Source organism: Manis javanica, chromosome 12 (genome assembly GCF_040802235.1).
Source record: "Manis javanica isolate MJ-LG chromosome 12, MJ_LKY, whole genome shotgun sequence".
NCBI lineage: Eukaryota > Metazoa > Chordata > Mammalia > Pholidota > Manidae > Manis > Manis javanica.
The window spans coordinates 27614512-27635235 of record NC_133167.1 but is presented as its reverse complement, the minus strand read 5'-3'; the positions used below and the strand labels follow the sequence as shown (position 1 = coordinate 27635235).

General features: G+C 37.2%; 1 protein-coding gene across 7 annotated transcripts in view; it reads left to right on the top strand.

Moving 5' to 3' along the window:
- ADAM23 (ADAM metallopeptidase domain 23) overlaps positions 1-20724 on the top strand; it is a 179714-nt gene that overhangs the window by 115734 nt on the left and 43256 nt on the right. For 4 of the 7 annotated variants that reach the window (XR_012123597.1, XM_073218278.1, XM_073218280.1 and 1 more), the window contains exons 11-21: positions 1360-1523; positions 2487-2571; positions 3523-3613; positions 5963-6011; positions 8174-8273; positions 11271-11342; positions 11951-12040; positions 13328-13408; positions 18119-18169; positions 18828-18927; positions 20175-20280. Coding sequence is in view for 6 of the 7 variants with exons in the window: in XM_073218278.1 (XP_073074379.1) it covers positions 1360-1523; positions 2487-2571; positions 3523-3613; positions 5963-6011; positions 8174-8273; positions 11271-11342; positions 11951-12040; positions 13328-13408; positions 18119-18169; positions 18828-18927; positions 20175-20280 (989 nt within the window). In the remaining variant the exon portion in view is untranslated. The remainder of the gene's footprint in view (positions 1-1359; positions 1524-2486; positions 2572-3522; positions 3614-5962; positions 6012-8173; positions 8274-11270; positions 11343-11950; positions 12041-13327; positions 13409-18118; positions 18170-18827; positions 18928-20174; positions 20281-20724) is intronic. The other 3 variants (XM_073218282.1, XM_073218284.1, XM_073218283.1) reach the window with 1 other exon arrangement.

The following is a 20724-nucleotide window of genomic DNA, read 5'->3' as shown; positions in this document are numbered from 1 at the left end:
AATAAACATAAGGGTGCATATGTCTTTTTGAATCTGAGAACTTGTTTTCTTTGGGTAAATTCCTAGCAGTGGATTGTATGTCCCCTCTTAACTGGGTGAAAAACTTTTTTATACTCATTTTCTCCAAAGAACTGCCTCCTTTTTCTTTTGTCTCTTAAACAGTCCAGTAACCTCCAACCATGTAAATATTCATAACATATAACACCTAATGCCTGATAGTCAAAGCTGAGCAAACGCATATAACATGGGTGGGATGGGCAGACTGTTTTATACAGTTAGGACTGAAGTTCTGAAAGCCAGTTTGTACCTGGTTTGTCAATTTAATTTTAGCTCATGTCAGTCTCTGAAGAGGAAACTATTAGTGGATATGGAAAAGAGAATATTAAATTTAACTTTTCCCCTGCTGAAGTTGTTTACTTGGTAACAGCTCTATGTTAGTCACTTCACCACGATTGAATAGCAGCATCTCATCTTGCAAAGTATACTTTCTATTGTAGGTTACCACACAGGGTTCTGACGCTGACCAACTAATTTTTAAAAGACATTAGTTATATTGAATTCATCTCTTGTAAAATCTTTACCCCTTCTCATTGATTTAGGCATGGTGATACTCTTTTCAGTGTGATAAAGATCATCCATTATTTTGTTAATTAGCTTGACAAAAGCACAAAGTGACAGCATTCATTGAAGTTGCTTAATTGTGTGAATTATTTAGCTATTGGGCCAAAAGTAGAGAAAGGAGAAAGATGGCAATTTAAATTTTGTGAGTGATGCCACCCTGTGGTGAAGGTGAAACGGGTGGGTAATATAAATTTGCCCTTCCCTCCTTTGGCCTCAGATCCGTGATTCTCTCCCAGTGTTATTTTACTTGTAGTACAACAAAGCTTCCAAGATCCAGCCATCTGTGTTGTTGATGGTTGTCCAATTATTTAGTGATTCCTTCCAGTCCTGCAGGACTGACTTGTCGTACTGGACCTACTCAGAGCCACTATGTCCTGTGCCAACCTGTTACCCACTATGAGGTTTGGATTTTACTGAACCTTGCTAGGAATTTATACCCAAATTTTAGAATCTTTACATCCCTACTATCTCTCCCTAGTGAGATGCCTGGCCATTAAATGTACTGATTTGAAAATGAAACAACCTGTAGGACAGGCCAAACTGTGATTGTTCTTTCATTCTTTCTTTATTTTTGCTTTTGGAAAAGAGCAAGAAAAGAAAGTTCTCTATGATGAGCTAATTATGACCTCATGTTCTCCTCTTACCTCCCCTCCTGTCCTTCCGCTGACTCTGAATCACTGATTGTGCATGTTTGACCCAGTGTTTTCCTCCTGCACCTGTCCTGTTGTATACCCTCAGATTTACAAGGAGCAGCTCAATACCAGGGTTGTCCTGGTGGCTGTAGAGACCTGGAATGAGAAGGATCATATTGACATCACTACCAACCCTGTGCAGATGCTCCATGAATTCTCCAAATATCGGCAGCGTATCAAGCAGCATGCTGATGCTGTGCACCTCATCTCGTATGTACCTGTTGTTTTTGGTTTGACATTTATCTTTACCTTTTACTATATCAGTTAAGTTATGTATCAGTGTAGTCATCTTGAAAAAGATTGATACTGATTCCTCTCTGTTATAAAAGAAGCCTGGAGGTAGGCTGGCATGTGCTGGGATGGTGGCTCCCCAGCCATAAGATTTACCTTCAGAGTATAGTCCTATTTTCAGAACTTGCATCCCTAAGGTCGACTCATTGTGCAGGATGGCTGCTGGTGCTCCAGCCTTCATTTACAGGCAGCAGGAATGCCAAGCAGGGAGGTATGCAAAAGGATACTCCTTCCAGCTGAACTAGCTCCCTTAAAACAGATTTCTTGAAAGCTTACCCATATCTTTTTCACTAACAAGTCATTTGTGCGATCTTAGTCACATCGCCACACCGAGCTGCAAGAAAGGCTTGAAAAAAAAATAGTCTTTTGAGGTGTACCATTAGATAAAATTGAGCTTTTTATCACTGAGGAAAAGGGGTACCATACTAATAATAAATTGTGCCTTTCTCTACTCATGGCAAATCTGTTTTAAACTGTTCTCTAAACTTCTGTTGTAGATTTAGACTAACCAGAGTCCTTCTTTTCCTCTTACCCTTACTCTTTGCTTTTTTCTCTCTCAGTCTTTAATCAGCTATTTTTGATAAATATATCTTCAATATTTTATATAACTACTAGTCTCTGCTAGAAAAAAGTAAAGGTCTGTGGTCTGTTTATCTTTGTGTCCTCAATTCCTGTGCCAGTGCTTAGAAGGTGCTCAATTAATGTTTGCACAACTGAGATTATTCAACATATCATAAATTTAAAGGTATTTAAAATAGAGTTTTTTATTTCTTGAAAGAGAGTGAATTTGGGGTATTCAGTGTAGGAGAGTGGGTAGACATGTTTTGGGAGAGTTTCTATGTGGTTATTACATCGGTTTCCTAATAGCACTTCTTTCTTCAGGCGTGTGACATTCCACTATAAGAGAAGCAGTCTGAGTTACTTTGGAGGTGTCTGTTCTCGCACAAGGGGAGTTGGTGTGAATGAGGTAAATTTTATCAATTTTCTTAAAGTAGAGCTTTACCTTTGCATCTGATCTCTTTCTTCCCTGTGGCCTAGTTTACAGCCCTCTCAGGCTTGTTTAGAATGACGATAACATCGAGAATAGAATATGAGGGTTTATTTTAGCAAATAGAACCCAAAGTGGGCTTTGGTGTCAGAAAAGATATATTGCTTCACCACATAATGAAAAAGATGGTTTTTCATCTTCATCAGGGACATGCAAGCCAAAGATGGGCCTAGAGATTTTTTGGCCTCTCTAGATAAGTTTTATAAGCTTATTGATCCTTCCTTCATAACTCTGTTTTAAGCTATAATGCTCTTCTGCCCATGTAGGTTTAACTCATTAAAATCCAGGAGTTTATGATTGTATCTAATTAGTTTCATTGTTTGCTCCCTATGTAAGTTCTTCATCATTATGCCTTCCACCTACCTATCTGTATAATGAATTGAAACAAATATTGCCTTAATCTTATTGTTTGGATTTTTATACCTTCACTTATATAAAGAAAATTCTTATAACAGCTGGCAACTGCACCCAAAAAGTCAAACCTATTATATCTAAACCCTGATCAATACCAGAATATACTCTGTCAGGATATGCCAATAGCCATCATTCACTGGAGACCTCTCTCGGCATATCTGTAGTAAGTTGAATTCATTCTTAGTATGAGTTGAAGTGGGACTCAGTCTTTTGTGACTTGTATTTTATGTTTCCACATGAAAGCATAGATTCTGAGAGATGCCACGTAGTAAGAGAGGCTTTCTGCTTCCTGGGCCCAGTTGCCAGGAAGAAGTGATAAGGAGCATATGCCATCTTTTGATGCTATGAGGATCTACTTAAGGAACTGAGATGATATGTAGTGATGAATAAGAAATAATAACTAGCTTTGTACACTCTCTCAAATGTTTCCCACACACTTCCAACTCTGAAAACCAGTATGGTCTTCCAATGGCAGTGGCACAAGTATTATCGCAGAGCCTGGCTCAAAACCTTGGAATCCAGTGGGAACCTTCCAGCAGAAAGCCAAGTATGTACACTGACCGTCTTACTCACTTTCATGTGCTATTCTGTCAGTATAATGCATGTCCAGACAATAAACAGTTTTCATTCCTAAGTCATTATAGTTTCATTGTAGTATATCTCCTTCCTCTAAAACAATTTTAAAATGATCAACTTACGGTAATTCTTAATCTTTTTGGGTTGTAGAATGTTCCCTTTTGAAACCCATAAAAATCATATTCACTTTATAGAATGTGAACTTTTTGTCATATGGCAGAATATTTGGGTTGGGGGTGGTGAATGCTTATTCTCTGGGTTCTAAGCAGCTGAGTATAGACACAAGATGCCAGTGAGGTTCCATTATAAGTTTAGTAATAGCACAGTTGAATTGGGGAATAGCTTACATCTAGAGTCAAACAGGAGCTCAAACTCTTAATTCAACTTAAATCCACCTACCTACCTCTAATTAAACTCACTCATGTTGTCCCAACAGAAAACTTAGAGAAGAAGCCTTCCCCACAGACAGCCCTGCCCCAGGGCCCTTTAAACAGGTGGTGGACTAGGGTGCAGGCAGGGCCAAGAGGAAGTACGTGTAGGACCTTAGGTCCCATCTGGTAGGAAAATGCAGCTCCTGTCTGCTAGGTGTCACTCTCTTCATGAATCAGAGGAGAGGCAGGTAGAAAGGCAGGGCAGAGTGTCCAGGGGCAAGGTGTCTAAGGCTCAATGGTTTTAGGGGTCCATGAAAAGTTTCAGTTTCCTTTCAAATCAGTATAAAATCCAACCTGGATTATATTCCTTTTTATATCAATACAGTAGTAAAATATAATTTCTAATACGTTTTTGTGGTGGGAGGCAAAAGTGCCTCGGATACAAAGAAGTCATAAAGCCATCCTCTGGAAAGAAGGACTAAGGCATTCACTCAAATTATTCTCTTACCTAGGAGTTAAATGATATCTACTCCCCTTTGAAAATAGCAGATGCTAAGAGCAAAGCTTGTCCTCTCTACCTCCCAAGAAGAAAAGGACAAAAACCTACCTTAACTTTATCTTACATTTGATACTTTTTTGACTACTACCAAGTAAATGTCATTAATGCATAATGTTATGGAAACTTTAAACAAAACATGTATCCAGGAGCTTCTTAATTTCCTTTATGGGCGTGTTAAGTCATCACTTCATGGGTAAAAGCCACCACTTCATGAGGACAGTGTTTGAAAGGTAAAATTGGAGGCATTTAGCAATTTTCCACAAACTTCTGTTTATTAATATGTTGCTCAGAGTACTTGCTTTTTCACAGAAGCCAATAGTACATATTAAAGGAGGTATATTGGGTTTCATGAGCTGGGATAAATACATTAAAATAAGAAAGGAGCAGGGCCAGGCTTATGACCTTGTTTGAAAATCCTGGAGCTGGGAAGAGGCAGAGAACTACTGAGTTGGATGATGGGGTAGGTGAGAAATATGGGTTCATCACTAATGCCTGGTTTAGTTCCTTTGTAAAATTTTCTATTCCTGTGTCATTTATTTGTTTATGTAGATAGTTCGTTAGTTCTGAAATTTGAGTTTTTAGAAGTCCATTTGGAAGTCTTTCTTTAAGAATGTCTTTATCTGTGATAGAAAAGAGAATAGGAAAAAATTAATGAAAAGAATATCTCATGACAATATCAATATGTCAACCCTTGGGTATGAAAAGTTTATAATTGTTAGTTTATTTAAATGATTATTCACACTTGTATTTTCGATTGCTCTCTTTTCTAAACCTTTTAGCATAGTGTTCTTCTAGTCTCTGGCCAGTCCTTGATTTGACTCTAGCAAATTAACTTCTCTAACTTCCAGTGTGCTCTGTTAGCAGGACTTGAGTGATGACTCACTGCATTTGTCCCATAGATCTTTTCAGGTCACAGACAGCACACAGGTGTACCATCTTCTGTGAGCCCCACACTACTTGCGAGATAGGCAGGGAGATGTAGTTCCTATTTTAGTGGTGGAAACACTGAGACCCTAGAAATATAAGTCACTTGCCGATGGGATTCTCATCAGGTAGAACATGGACTCAAACTCAAGCTTTCCATTTCTAGACCAGTGTACATTTCATTAAACATGGGAACTAGGAACTTGATTGAATTCTGAGTTAGGAAAATGAAGACGGGCACAATATTATTATGTCTGGCCAGCTGTTGTCTCAGGAAACAACCTACACTTTTGGAAAGGCTAAAAAAATATTGATTTAAAAGCAATAGATTTCGTTTGGTGAGACTTCATATCAATTTGACATGGAATTGGTAATGGGTTATTTCAAGAGTTGCAATGCTAATGAAATATGTGACTTTTGTTGTTAACCTTTTCTTTTGCTGCTTTTTATTGTTTCATTGGACTAGAATGCGACTGCACAGAATCCTGGGGTGGCTGCATCATGGAGGAAACAGGGTAATTTTCATTATACATACATTTGATATATGCCTTTTGCTAAAATTGCTGCATATTATTAGATTACACAGTCTCTCAGGTACTGGTCCTTTAGGCTAAGCATTTAGCATAAATTCAGTAATTAATCATTTGATTTTCTAAAAATGAAAGGACTAATTCACTTTATATTTTAATTTTTTATTTAAAATTGGTGATAAGAGTAAAATATAGTAACAACTTCTACTTCTATAAACCCTTAAAGGAAGCACATTATTAAATGCTTTTATGTTTAGCAGAGGCATTAATTTTTTAGTATACTTAGAATGAAAGTGTCTACCTGAAGCAGTCGGTTAAAATCAATTTAGTCATCAATTTATATTTTAAGGAACTTGAAAATAGCCATGTTTGCTGTAATAAAAAATGTGCTATACTGCTTTTATGTAATCAATAAAGCTTTTTCTTATTAAGACAGATTTATTGTATCTAAATTAGGTAGTCTTCTACTGATAGGCATTGGAACATTTCCTCACCTATCTCCTCTCTTCTTTTACGGATACTTTGGGAACTGGACCAGCTGCTCCAGGGCTGCCATTGCATCCATGAGCCAAGACCTTGAAGCATTGCCCTCTTTGCTAGGGATTGCTGCCCCATCTGGGAGCCACTGCCTGGAGCCCCCTAAGCTAGAACCCACTCCTAGAAGGAGGAAGAGGTTTCCTCACTAATTGCCTCCTGTTTCTTTTGCCCATGCCAGACATCTGCTCAATAACATGGGCCATGTCTGGACCTACTCCCCCATCCCATGAACCCCAGTTGCCAGAGGCCCTGACCTACATGTGCAGAGTCCCTTCCTTATTAATTCCACCAGGAATCCAGCTCATAGGGAAAAAAGGAGTATGAGCATGGGGCTGGCTGGGGGTTTGCAGAGTGAGTCAGCACTCTGCTTGCTACTTTAGAAACACATTTCTAGGGATGTAGTTTAAACTTGAAACTGTCAGCCTTCATGCTCCCCTTACTATTGTGCCATAGTTTTCTAACACTATGGCTTAAACAGGCATTTCGGAGGACTGTTACAGGAAGGTAACACTGTTTATAATACTGCTTCTATAGGGAGCTGTCTTCTGTCTTCCGAATTCCCAATTTTTAAATGAATTTTTGGGCTGAGTACCAAAATTAATATTTAAAGTTAATATGTGTTTTCTCAAGTATACATTTCTACATAGATCTTTTATCACTGTCAACAATGGCAGATTTTACCTACTTCTATATACTACTCTCATATATCAGGATACATAAAACTATTGGATTACATCCTAAAATAAGTGGTCTGTCACTCTCAAATAAAGTACTATGACAGATATGCCCAAGGAATCAGTATATATGATTCAGTTCAACCTGGACCATGTGCATAATATTCCTCGATGTACTGATACAGAGATAATAATTTGATTAATTCAGTCACAAAGAGGCTCATATCATATTTCCTCTAAATCATAAATGTCACCAAATACTATTTGAAGTTAAGAGTAAGGAGCTTTTACCCAATTCTAATTCAGAAGAAGCTTACCCTAATTTTGTTTTTGCTCTGTGTCTCTATACTAAACACACACACACACACACACACACACACACACACACACACACGCACACACACACACACTGCATCACATCTCTCAAAAATCTCTTTAGGGTTTCTTTGTTTACCTCAATGTGTTGCTGAAGCCTGTATTATATAATCTTTAATAAACTGACTCTTGCAACTCCCCCCTCCAAGGTGAAATCTAGGAGGTTCCTGAGCTGTTTTTATTCAGGACAGAGGCAAAAAAGTGCTTGCCTTTACGGCAGCAGAGCAAATAAAAATGACCATATGTTAAAATACAGCCTAGATGAAGAAGTTTTGTGATGAGACCTTCAAAAACGCTTTCAAGCTCAGGCACAAAAGGACCTGACTGCTAGGGGGTTGTAACCTAGCCCCTAATTAGGGGGCTATTTTCTTTGGATCTCTATTTTTACAAACTCTACCACACATACTTATTTGGTAATTTGAACATAAGTGCCTTGTCAAAATTTGTGTATAATCATCTAGACCCAGGATGAACATTTTTTTCTCATTCAAGGATTTAAATTTTCTTTTCGGATAACTGCTTTTGATAAGTTTCTTACATAATTGATTCTTATTTTCTCAGGGTATCCCATTCCCGAAAGTTCTCAAAGTGTAGCGTTTTGGAGTACAGAGACTTTTTACAGAGAGGGGGTGGAGCCTGTCTTTTCAACAGGCCAACAAAGGTTAGTAACTTGGAAAGTGTAATTATTTCTCCAATGTTTTTGTAATGGAACTGTGCCAAATACCAGCTGCCTGCCTGGGAAAGGTTTTTTTGTCAATCAGATTAATATTTACTTACAAAAGGCTTTATCATGTTGAAGGCTGAGTCCAGTGTAAATGAACTGACAAAACAATAGATTCACTGCTCTCTGGTTTTGCAGTGCTAGCTGCCCCCCACCTCCAAAAAACAAACCATCGTTCAATTAAAATATCTTTGAAATTGTCATATTAAGGTTTTTACTCTGCTGCTAAGAAATAGTAAGTTAGATTAAGATATATTGCTATAATCCATTTCTCTGACAAAAATTCCATTTCCCCTTGACATTCTCTCTAGGGGCATAACTAATTTCTTAGTGTTTCTTTTTCCTAAGTGGTCTGTTCTCCCAGACGGGAAGCATTACTAGTACCAGCTATCCAAAAAATGGCCCAAGGCATTTATGGATGTCCTAAATACATACATGTATTTGTATTATATAGTCTCTTTTACCAGGGAAGGTCTGTGTCAGTTGGCATTTTTTCAGAGCTCATATATACAGTGTACAATCCCTCATCCACACACAATTCCTCACTTCAAAAAGCCCTAAAAATTGTGTTTTTTATGAGCTTGCAGAAAACACATTGGACAGTAAAACTTGTCATGAATGGAAAATCTTTAGTGTCCTTCAATATAAATATTCTTAAGTCTTATTGCCAAAATATAAATGCGTTTGATTATAGGGCATATACCAGGCCCCTCAGGGCTATTACATAGAACATAGTAAATTCATTATGCTTTTCTAAAATCCAGCAAAGTCAGAATTCTCAAACTCACCAGCTATAAAGCTTTTGGATGAGGGACTGCAGATTGATAGTAGCATGTTTGGAAATGAAGTTGCTCAACATACGAAAAGACAGTATTGATGCTAATTAGCAGAAGGTATAGAAATTCTAACATTGCATATTTCATATTTCCTTTTAAAATACTACTTCACAAGTCAAATACATACCATTGCTATACAAAATGTTTAATATTCTGCAAATTCAGAGAGCAGTGAAATTGTTAACCTCTTTTTTTTAAATCAGTGACTAATGTGGATAACTGACAGAATAATTTATTTTTATCCCCATAATTAAATGATACTGCTGTAGTCAAAGGATGGTAGTTTGAGGCCTGACATCTGTGTAAAATCTCAGTAAGGATGCAGAAAAAGAAAACAGGAATTTTAAAGTGATTTTGCATCATTAAACTCAGCTGCCTGCCTTTCATGGCACTAGTCTCAGTGTGGCAGAAATTGGAAAGTTTCAGAGTGTTTAAAATGGGTGAAATGAGTAATAATGAATTAATGTGATATGCTGGCATTTTCGAATTGCAAGATACCTGGCTAATTTTACCTGCCTTGTAGCTCACCAGCTAATTATAAATATAATGCCTGAGGAACCAACTGAGTTATTTGGCAAGGTTAAGGGTTTTTAGAGTGTGTTTAAGGATCCATCATTAGATTTCTGAAATTGCCTGTGAGTAGAAAAAGTACTATTCCAATAACTTGGAAACTAGATAAAAATAACTATAAATCTTCAATCTTAAAAGTTAATAAATATGAAATTTCTAAAAATTACATATTAGAATGATTCTTAAAAAAAAACCCTATGGATTCCAGTGGAATAGTTTATAAGTATGTATCAAAGAACTGACTTTTTTCCATCAGTGGATGAGTGGATGTATGCATGGTTTACATGTTATTTTCACATCGTGTGCCTCTTTTCTGTGCTGTGGGAACCTTTCCAACTGCTGTGTTTTCTTTCTGGTTTGTGATTATGACCTGTTTCATGATGGAAGAAGAACCTTAAGAATGAAATCCAGCAGTTAGTTACATGGGAGGCCTGATATAAAATGCAAGCCAGTCTGCCCTTCCCTTTTCTGTTTTCTCCTGCCTGCTGATTAAAATGCCACAGAGGCTGGGAGTGTTGATTTCACTCATTGGACTTTCCTATTAGGGAGTGCCACCCAAGTGTCCTGGAAACCCTCCTGGATTCTATTAATAGTTTTCCCTTCCTGAAAGTTGGAGGAGGGTCGGATCTTTCTCAGGTGGACTCTGTGAAAGGCAACCCTGCCTTGGGGTGTGTACTGCTGCTGGAGAAGGAGTCTCTCTCCCTCTCAGATTCATGGCTCTGAGCATTGGGTTGGTATATGCTATTCCCGTCTTCACCCTGGTGTGGTGGACATGAATGGAGAAATTTTGTCCTAGGTGATGGGAAATAGGAATATTCCTCATAAACAATCAACCGTCTCTGCAGTTGGTTGCAATATAGTTTAGCTGGCAAGCAAATTATAGCACTACTAGCATGGTTTATTCTAGAAATTTGACTCTTCCATTGATCCAGGAATAATTGATAGATTTCTGTACATTCATACATATGTCTGTACTTATTTAATGTGCTTCAGACAGTGCATATTTCTTTTCAATGAGCAGGATAGGCATGGATTTCCAGAGGCATTTTTTAGGCTTATTTGCATTTACTTGATGGTATGTATCGCATTTGGCTGTGACTGGAGCATTTTTATCTTTTTGATAAAAATTTTTATGTCTTCCCAGCTGCCTCAAGATAAATCAGCAAATTAGGTATCTGTGAGACTTATTAGCAATGCATTTTAGCTCCATTAGCAAATATGGTAAGTGATATATTCCTCTTGACAGCTTATCTCCATAAAAAGTAACTCTAATGGTAGAGGCTATCTCTGGAGCCTACCTCCAGAGAATCCTCCAAGGGATATTACCCCATTTAAAATATGTTTTTGAGAAGTGTTATTAATAAGTGAACAGTGTTTCCCACACTGACATCATTTATAAGATGCAATAACAGCAGATCACAGAAGAATAGCACAATAACTGATTATAGGGTCACGTATGCGGTCCAGTCAATGTTTTGATATTCTATGATGTGTTAAAATGATGCTCCTTTCTCTCCCTAATTTCTTTCAGCTCTTTGAGCCCACAGAATGTGGAAATGGATATGTAGAAGCTGGGGAAGAATGTGATTGTGGTTTTCATGTGGTAGGTATAAGACATCTTTTTCTACTTTCAGCCCACCTCCTACCCAAGAGCAAACAAGAATAGCCTCAGTGAGAGGCCTGAGCTATCGTTCACCATGGTTTTACTGCCTTTCTTTCTCATCTCTCTCATCGATGCTTAATCCCAGCTCACACACATTAGAATCCATCATGTCCTTATGGCCCTGTCTGAAAAAACCTAATAGGTTCTTCTAATGAAATTCCTTACCTCTTAAAAATCCATAGCTCATATTCATCTCAGACCAGTTTTATCAGATCACACAACATTCTTTCTGTGTTGTGTATTATTTTTGTCTTTATGATACTAGACAGAGTATTAAGAAAATAATAGAGTTGACCAAGGGTGGGGTGCCTGATACGAAATAAGCTTGCTTTTTGGTGAAGAACCCCTTTCGTAGATGATCATACTTTGCTGAGAAATATGGCAGGAAGAATCTACTGTTGTTTCAAGTGATTAATTCCTTTGGGAAATAGTTGCTTACTGTTGTATAAATCTCCTCATTTGGATTATACGCAAGTCACATGTGGAGAAAATGTTGAATGACCAGCAGATAAGGTTTCTGACTTACTCACACGAAGTGTGTTTTCTAGGAATGCTATGGGCTGTGCTGTAAGAAATGCTCTCTCTCCAATGGGGCCCACTGCAGCGATGGGCCCTGCTGTAACAGTACCTCCTGTCTTGTGAGTTCACTGACAGTTTCATCTCGCTTTTCTTTGACATATTAGCTAAATATCTCAATGCATATGTAGAACATTTGTTTAGCTTGCCATAAATTTGTTTGTTGACAGTGTGCATATTAACCTGGCAATTTTATAGAATCAATAAGTCTACCCAAATTCTGTGTTTCACAACATGTACCTTCTCTATGATTCACCATCAACCATCCTACCTTCCTAATGCTTCTTTCAAATATATACCTATATGTTTTCCAAAATACACATAGAGAGTTGCCCTACTAACACAGATGAAAACCAAATTGAGTGGTTGAGTAGAAGAGAGATAATTTCTGTGGTTTTTTTTAATAACACAACCTACTTATCACATTTTTCTTTAAAACTTACTCTAATTTCTTTTAGACCATGAGCATAAAAACTAGTGCTCATATTTTTACATTTGGCTTTTTAATTCCCCTATAAAGGCATAAAAACCAGATAAGGAAGTAATTTATGTATGTATTTTGTATGTGTACATATACACCTTGTGTGTATGTATATAGTTACTTCTATTGATAGAGACCTTCACTTCTATTTTGAGAAGTTATTTTTTATATCTTCCTGTTCTCATCTATAAAATCTATTATATTCCTTATAACCATAAAATTACATGATTTTATTATTTTATTCAATACCAAGGGGTATTATGCATTATGGTATCCTAGAAGATTCTAGCTTAGTTTATACTTGCTGTATGACCCCCACTACATCATAAATTGCCTGAATGCAATGGGCTCTTTCCACCCACCCCATCCCCAGACAAACAAGATGCCTTGTATACATTCTCTGGCATCACGATGGAAGTTCATATGAATTCATTGAAATTTGATTGTGTATATTTAGCTAAAACAAGATTAATATCCAAGCTAATAGATATAAGTGAATTAGTGAAGATTGTGTACATCAGTCTTCAGAGAGATTTTTAATGTTTATATTTTAGTGTTTTGGTCTTCTGTCTTAAGCCATACCAGTGTGTCTTCTTTATATAATTGCCATTATATGGTTTTTCCAAAAGTATTACTCTGAGACAGTTGGTTTTGAGGTCTGATCATTTATTGCCTGGGTTAATGATTCAGATTTACTACAGAGAGTGATATCTAGGCTTTGTCTCTATTCTGCAACTATCTTGCTAGTCCATAAAAAGAGTTTGGTGATGGTTGTGACAGAGTAATAGGATTGCTGGTGAATATAAGAATGCTAACACTTTGAAATATTATTTAATACTAGCTCCTAATACTGAATTTTGATTTGCAGTTTCAGCCGCGGGGCTATGAATGTCGGGATGCTGTGAATGGGTGTGATATTACCGAATATTGTACTGGAGATTCTGGCCAGGTAAGGCAAACTGCGTTTTTAGGTGATGCATTTTACTTACAAATAACACATTTTAAAGCTTTTAAACTACATGATTTGGTTTCTTGTTTTGTTTACTTGGTTTTCTAGTAATTTCCAGCTCTCCAGTTTTTCAGGAACATTTGTTGTGTTTTTTGGACTTAAATGTCTTTTTCTTCCAAATTTCCCCTGTTCCCTTTATGGTGCTTATATCCAACTAACTGAGTTTTCTTTCCTGGTCCTCACATCTAAAACAGTATGTTCGCAGTGATGAAGCACTAATGTACTGTTTTCAAACACTTTTAAGCTACAAAACCCTTTTAAGAAAAATTATGATGGATGCCCATTGTGGAAAGCAGGGGACAAGAAACACTGCTCTGGCTGAAGTGGGCTTGGGAGCAGAAGCCCCCCTTCTTCAGCCTGTTGCCATCTTTCTCCCACTTACATAGCCCTGACTTCATGGCGCAGATGCTTTGGGCACAATCTTCTTCATATTAAAATGATTATACCATTGTAATTAATGTTGCCTTCTAGCATTCCTTCTTCATATAATGTTCATGTTTGTAAAATTTATATAACATTGTTATAAGTCTTTGGTTGGGTGATCAGGTATGTTTTCTTAGGTGAGTTGGCATTTAAGTAGACACATAAATAAGGAAGAACTGGTCAGAAAATAGCAAGTACAGAAATTTTGCTTCTTTAAGAAATGGAATGAAAGCAGGATAGCTGGAGAATAGAAAAAACTCAAAGGGGAAGTTAGGCATCAGGGCAAGTAGGATCTTGGTAAGAATTCTGGATTTCATTCTACCTTCATTTTCATTCTGACATTACTTCAAAAACATTCCCCATACTATTACACAGTTTCCATAAATTTCCTTTTTTATGATTGTGCAAGAGTCTGTCATGTAGATTTATTTATTGGTTGACTTCTTTATCCAGTGGTGGATATTTTAGACTGTTGGTAGTTTTTTCATTTTTATAATTAATATGACCATGAACATCTTTATGCATCTTTAAGAGTGTTTCTTGTTCAGAATTAGTTCCTTAGGATAAGTATTGCCAGGTAATTGTGGTTTCTGAGGGCCTCCCAATAAACAGAGTATATTTTCATTATTGAAAGACATAGCTTAGTTTGAAAGATAAATGTGCCTCTTTACAGATCCTAATCCTGGCTGTAGCACTAAGTCATTGACAAAATAAGGTCTGGAGTGATCTCTCCCTGGAGAAGCAGGCCCTTGCCTTGCACGTCATGGAGGAGCAGCGGGGGGAGTTTGATTTAAATGAGTAGGCAAGAATGTCCAGTTATTCTCCCCAAGCTTGTTAATCAGTTGATCACTCTACCTGCCTAGGGAGGAAGTGAGTGAAGGAACAGAGAGTATCTGGACTTAGACTGAATTACCTTTCCTGCAACAAAACAAGAAGGAAAAAGAGGTTCCTCATTAACCTTTTTAAAAGTTCTTGATATTATCTGAGACTCAATTCAAATGGGTCCTTTTAAGGCTATGGTACAGTGACATATGTTCAGGCTACTCTTTTGTGATTCCTATGCACATCTGTTTCTTATATGTATATATGTAAGTAGATTTCTTTGCAATTTTCTTGTAGTGGCAGAGTGTAAGAATTGTGTTACATGTTCTATGACAAGTTTTGTGTTTTATGACAATCTTGATATACTGTTTCACTGACTTATATTTTTAGTTTTATAGAATACTATTATTTTTATATCCATCATATATGGTTTTAGTTCTATATATTCAGCTCTTTTAGAAATAGACCTTTTTCATTTCAACCATTGGCTCCTGAATTGCTATAGAAGTTACTGGAAATAAGGCTTTTTATAATGAGGGCTCTATGTTCAACTTAATATTGTCTAAAGTTAAAAAATGTTCTTTTTATCTCATGTGTCTAAGGGGAAAATTGTACTGTTAAATTAATTCCTCAGTGGCGTATTAGAATAGCATGTTCGTTTAGTAATAATCTCCTTATACGGCAACAATGAACCTGAGATAGATAATTGGAGAGTTAAAACTCCCCCAAATTCCTCTGCTTCATAAGAGGCAGTGAACTTTGAATTTAACTGGTAATGATAATGATTAAGAAAGTGGGATCTCTGAGAATCTCGGCATCTCTGAGAATCACTGTTGTTGGCAACATTAAGACTAGTTCTTTTATCTGATATTATGTTTTTGCTTAATTTTGATATTAGCATTTACTGATACCTCTGAATTACTATTGATTCTCAATTTATAGCAGAATAAGCACTGCTTGTGTAACTGAGAGAGATTCTTGGCAAATGCTGGATGTTATCATAAAGATATTTTTGAAAGATGTGGGAAATGTAGCACCATGAAATATATCATCAAAATGGGTGGTATAACACAATTTCAAATAGGCACATTTAAATGCTTTTCACCATTGAAGTCTGCCTCAAGTGAACCCTCCTTCACAGCATGAAACTTGGGGCTGGAATGACATTTAGAGACTGAATCCAGAGCGCTATGCACAGACAGAATAAAGTGTCCAGATTTATGGTTCTTCTGTTGTAAATATCTCCAGAGAACTTAAGACATAGTAAGGGTTTTTTTTTTTCCATTAGTAAAGATTTCTACAGGTTTTTTTCCTATGGAAACATGATAAACATTTCTAATATAACAAATCACTTTTAGGCCTTGATGTGCCTATTCTAGTAGCAACATTTCTTTGCATTTTTGTTCAGTGTGGTTGTATTTGTCTTGGAGTAAATGGAAATCCATGTTAGTTGATTAGTAAGGTAATGATTGTGTTTTGAGTGAATTTGGATGGATGAAAGAGGCCACAGGGGTCTTTGTGCCTTTGGCCCAGTATGCCAGGTTTTAGTGTTGATACTTATTACATCCTTTGAATAGTCACCATCAGGTTGAATGAAAAGCTGTTAGTGAATGAAAGCTTATATGAGAGTTAGTTATTCTTTAGAAAGATGTAGAGCCAAAGCATTTTATCTCAAAGTGTTCTTTAGTAAGTTACTGCTTCTAAGCAGTTTAAAATTAGTTGTACTATTTTCCTGCAGTGAACTTGATAAACAGCTTAATATGTACATAATAGAATAACTTAATTGTATCTGTATGGGTCATCCATTTATTTTCTCAGTCAGCCAGTAGTAACTGGGCACCTACTCCATAATGATTGAGCCTAGCTTTGTTTTAGGTGCTAGGGAGGCAGCCGGAATCAAACATAAAATCCCTGCCTAAATGCAGCTCACATTAGAATGGAGACAATAGACCAACAAATAAATAAATATATGAGTATACGGTGATAAGTGCTAAGGAGAAGAAAAAAACAGAATGCCACCTGGGAGGGGTTACAGTTTTTCAGAGCATGGTTAGAGAAGTCTTTACTGAGATGCTGATACTTGAGCACCTAAAGAAGGTGAAAGAGCAAAGCCATACAGAAGTCTGGGGGGAAGACTGAAGAAAGAGTAAGAGCAAAGCCTGGGGAGTGGAAGCATGACCAGCTTGTTTATGTAGAGTCAGATCAGTCATGGCAGGGAGAAGGGATGAAGTCAGAGATGAGGGAGTTGGGGGAACAGCATAGGAGTAGAGGGTGGTGAGCTTTGGAGGCGGTGAGTAAGTTGGGAAGCTGTTGAGCTGATTTGGTTTGCATTTTTAGAAGGACACCCTAGCAGCTGGATAGACTAGAAGAAGACGAGTGTGGAAGCACGGGAATCAGCTGGAGGCTCTTGCATGATCCCAGGGAGAGATGGTGGCAGATTGGACTGGGTGTTTGTTAGTGGTGGAGAAGGGGAGAAAGGGTTAGATTGTGATTAGAGTTTGAAGGCAGAGCTAACAGGATTTGTTGACAGACTAGAAGGAGAGTGTGAGAGAAAGAAACAGAGGATGGCTCCATGGTAAGGGGCCTGAACCACTGGAAGAGTGGAACGGTCATTCACTGAGCAGGTGAACACTGAAAGAGGACCTCAGTGCCCATTGCTATTTCTTACCCACTCGCAACACTTGTGTATTGCTTTTTCTTTGCATATTTGCTTTGAGCACTGTAACAGACTCTTTGACTTGAACTTTTCTCAGCTCTCTTAAATGTGGTAAATAAAATGCATAGAAAGTAAAAATTTTAACTTATTCAGGGTAATTATGGGGGAAAATGAAATGTAGTTCAAAAAGTGATTTGATGACTAGCCCTGGAAAAATGAATAACCATCACATCACTATTCTGGTAATAAGTCTATAGTTGGAGAGGTCAGAAATGTAATGGACTTGCATTGAATCGAAAGGCTGGGTATTTCTTCTTTTTCAGTAATATGGCCTAGAGGTGAGTGCCATGTGCGTCATATGCAGATTTGACATTTTCACAGAGCTGAGAAAGGTCTTGTAAATCAGTTCCTGAGTGTGTCCACTCCTACATAACAAGCTGATTCATTCCTTCATTGTCCATTTTAATCTTTTCTACTTTTAACTCTATGGACAAGGGAATGTAAGTTCTTATTTTAGTCCACCCCATAGAAAACAAACAGAAGACACACCCACTGCATGGACGTAATTTATTTATTTATTTTTACCAATAGTAGGATAATTAATTTATATTACCTAATTAAAGAGTTACTCGTGTTTTTCTAAACATTTCTAATTATATATTCTTCATGCTTGCATTTTTATATATTGTGCACATAATCTGAAGATACTTAACATGCTGAACATTAACTAAGAAGATTATATTTTTCAGTGCCCACCAAATCTTCATAAACAAGATGGATATGCATGCAGTCAAAATCAGGTATGCTGGGCTATAAGTTTTAACTGTAATTTTAAAAGGATTCGTTTGCAAGGTTTTTTTCGTTTTGATAAATGTAACTTTGAAGGGAAATCACAACTCAAACAACAGTAAATTGTAGTGGTCTTCTAATTCAGAATTGTTTCATGTCATACCAAATACTAGACATATTTAACTTGGGTGACCAATTGTACAAATTGAGGGCAAGAAAAAAATGTAATGGCTAAAAATTAGGAACCTAATTTGTGTTGTGACCATCTTACAGTAATTTCAGCCTTCTATTATGTGGGAAAATATGACAGTCTGTTTTAACATGTTCTTTTTTTCCTGAGGCCTTGCTATAACATAACCATGCACACGCAAAAGGAGCTAAAAATCATACCAATTTTTGTTTTCCTTCAGATTTTAGATTTTAGATCATTAGCTTGGATTTAAAGAGCTTTACTCTGAGGTCTGTTCTGAGTTTTCAATTTTAACTGTTATCTGTATGAGTCTCTTAAGTTTGTGCGTCTTATGTTCACTGTGAAACTATTAGGGTATGGAATAAAATAATCCTAACTTATCTCAAGCAACGGAAAGGAGACATGCAGTAAAAACTGGGGGGCGGGGGAGAGCGGACCTGCCTCCACGTGCACATTAACGCGTGTGTCCCTGTCCTCAGGGCCGTTGCTACAACGGGGACTGCAAGACCCGGGATAACCAGTGTCAGTACATCTGGGGAACAAGTAGGTCGCGCTTTCCTGCTTGCTGCTCACACACAGGTTTCTCTTACTATGACTCTTCTCTGACAGTCTTGCTGAGAGGGATTTGCAGCTGGGAGTGATGTTTTTAAAAAATCTAGGAAAGGGTGAGAATAGAAAACTGTGAATCTGAGACACAAAGCCACAGAAAACAACTGCTGACATTGGGAACTTGTCACCAGAACCGAACAGTGCCACTCAGTGGTTATGGCTGGAGGAGGAGAGATGTTCTATCCACTTGCAAAAACTGGGTTGCATGCGGTGGTCATGTGCGATATCCAGCCGCCTATGGGATTTACTGTGAACCTGGGATTTAACCTTTATCCCCCACGTTAGTTTTCTGTTCTTTAACCCCAGGAAAGGACAAGATTTTGTTTTTTAAGTTCTGTGTAATTTATTATCTCACTTCAAAGTGAAGAAATGCAGGTACTTCCTGAGGTGTAGATAGAGGTTTGGGCATGTGGTCATTGTTCTCAGGAGCTTCCCTGAATGCTAACACGTGTATTCTCTTCCTGCCTCTCCAGTAAGTTAAGCTCATAGGGGACAGGCCAGAAGGAGATAAATGGGTCTGTCTCACTAGCTGAGCTGGGTCACCCCAAAGGAAAAGAAAGCACATAAAAGGGGAATAAAGTCCCTTCAGGTGTGATTTCGGTGTTTAGCAAATATCATTTAATTGAAAGATTTGCTTGCAGTGCTTCTGTTTTGACTGAAGATAATAGAGGCATATTTATCTTTTAAAAGGTTTAAGTATCAAAACAAGTGTCAACATAAAATCTCAGTTGTCTAAGACTTTATAATATGTCCTATCACTAATAGGATTAATTACTATTATTAATTGGTTTATTAATACTAATAAAATGAGACTAAGAATGTTAGCTTTCCATATGTCCCTTCATTAATTCCTACTGATGATCATTCCTACCTCCCAACCTCAAACCTACCAATGAGAATTGGGAATACATTGTTTCTCAAGTAACTAACAGTGGTAGTTTAGAGCTGTCTTGTATTAGCTTGCCAAGAGCTAAAATTAAATTTATAGGAATTCTAGAAGCTAGTTGACATCACATTGATAGCCTGAAATTAACCATGTATTACATATGGAAATTTACACCGTGGTATTTACACCACAGAAATTGGCAAATGCTATGAGTCAGGAGTTTTTTATCTTTTTCTGGAAAACTAGTTGTTAAACATTTATTGTCACATTGCTGGTTATGAATAACAAAAAGAACAAAAATACATTTTCTTCTCTTACTCCTCTCCAAAAGAGGCTTCAGGGTCTGACAAGTTCTGTTATGAAAAGCTGAATACAGAAGGCACTGAGAAGGGAAACTGTGGGAAGGATGGAGACCGATGGATCCAGTGCAGCAAACAGTGAGTCGTCAGCTTGGGGGCATAAGGAGTGGGCTTGGAAGCCCTGATTCAAATGTAAATTGAACACAAAATAAACATTATTGATAACATTTGTTAACATGACAACATGTTGACTGATAACATGATGTTACTAATAAATGTTTTTTTTTTTGTTTTTCTTTTTTTTTGATTCATACCATTTATTGTGAGGTTAGACCTTACTCTAGAATACATAATAAACTGGTAGATGAATATCAGTAACATGAAGGCAGTGGTATAGAGCATTTATTAAGTTTATACCAACTTTCTGTACTTTGAATTCTAAATCCAGTATACTTTCATGTTGACTTTCATTATACAATCAAAGATGTCAAATATATTCCCACAGGAAAAAGAGCACTGATTTCAAGAACTCATAAAGCTCTTACATTTAACACCACTGCAAAACTTCTGAAATCACATATT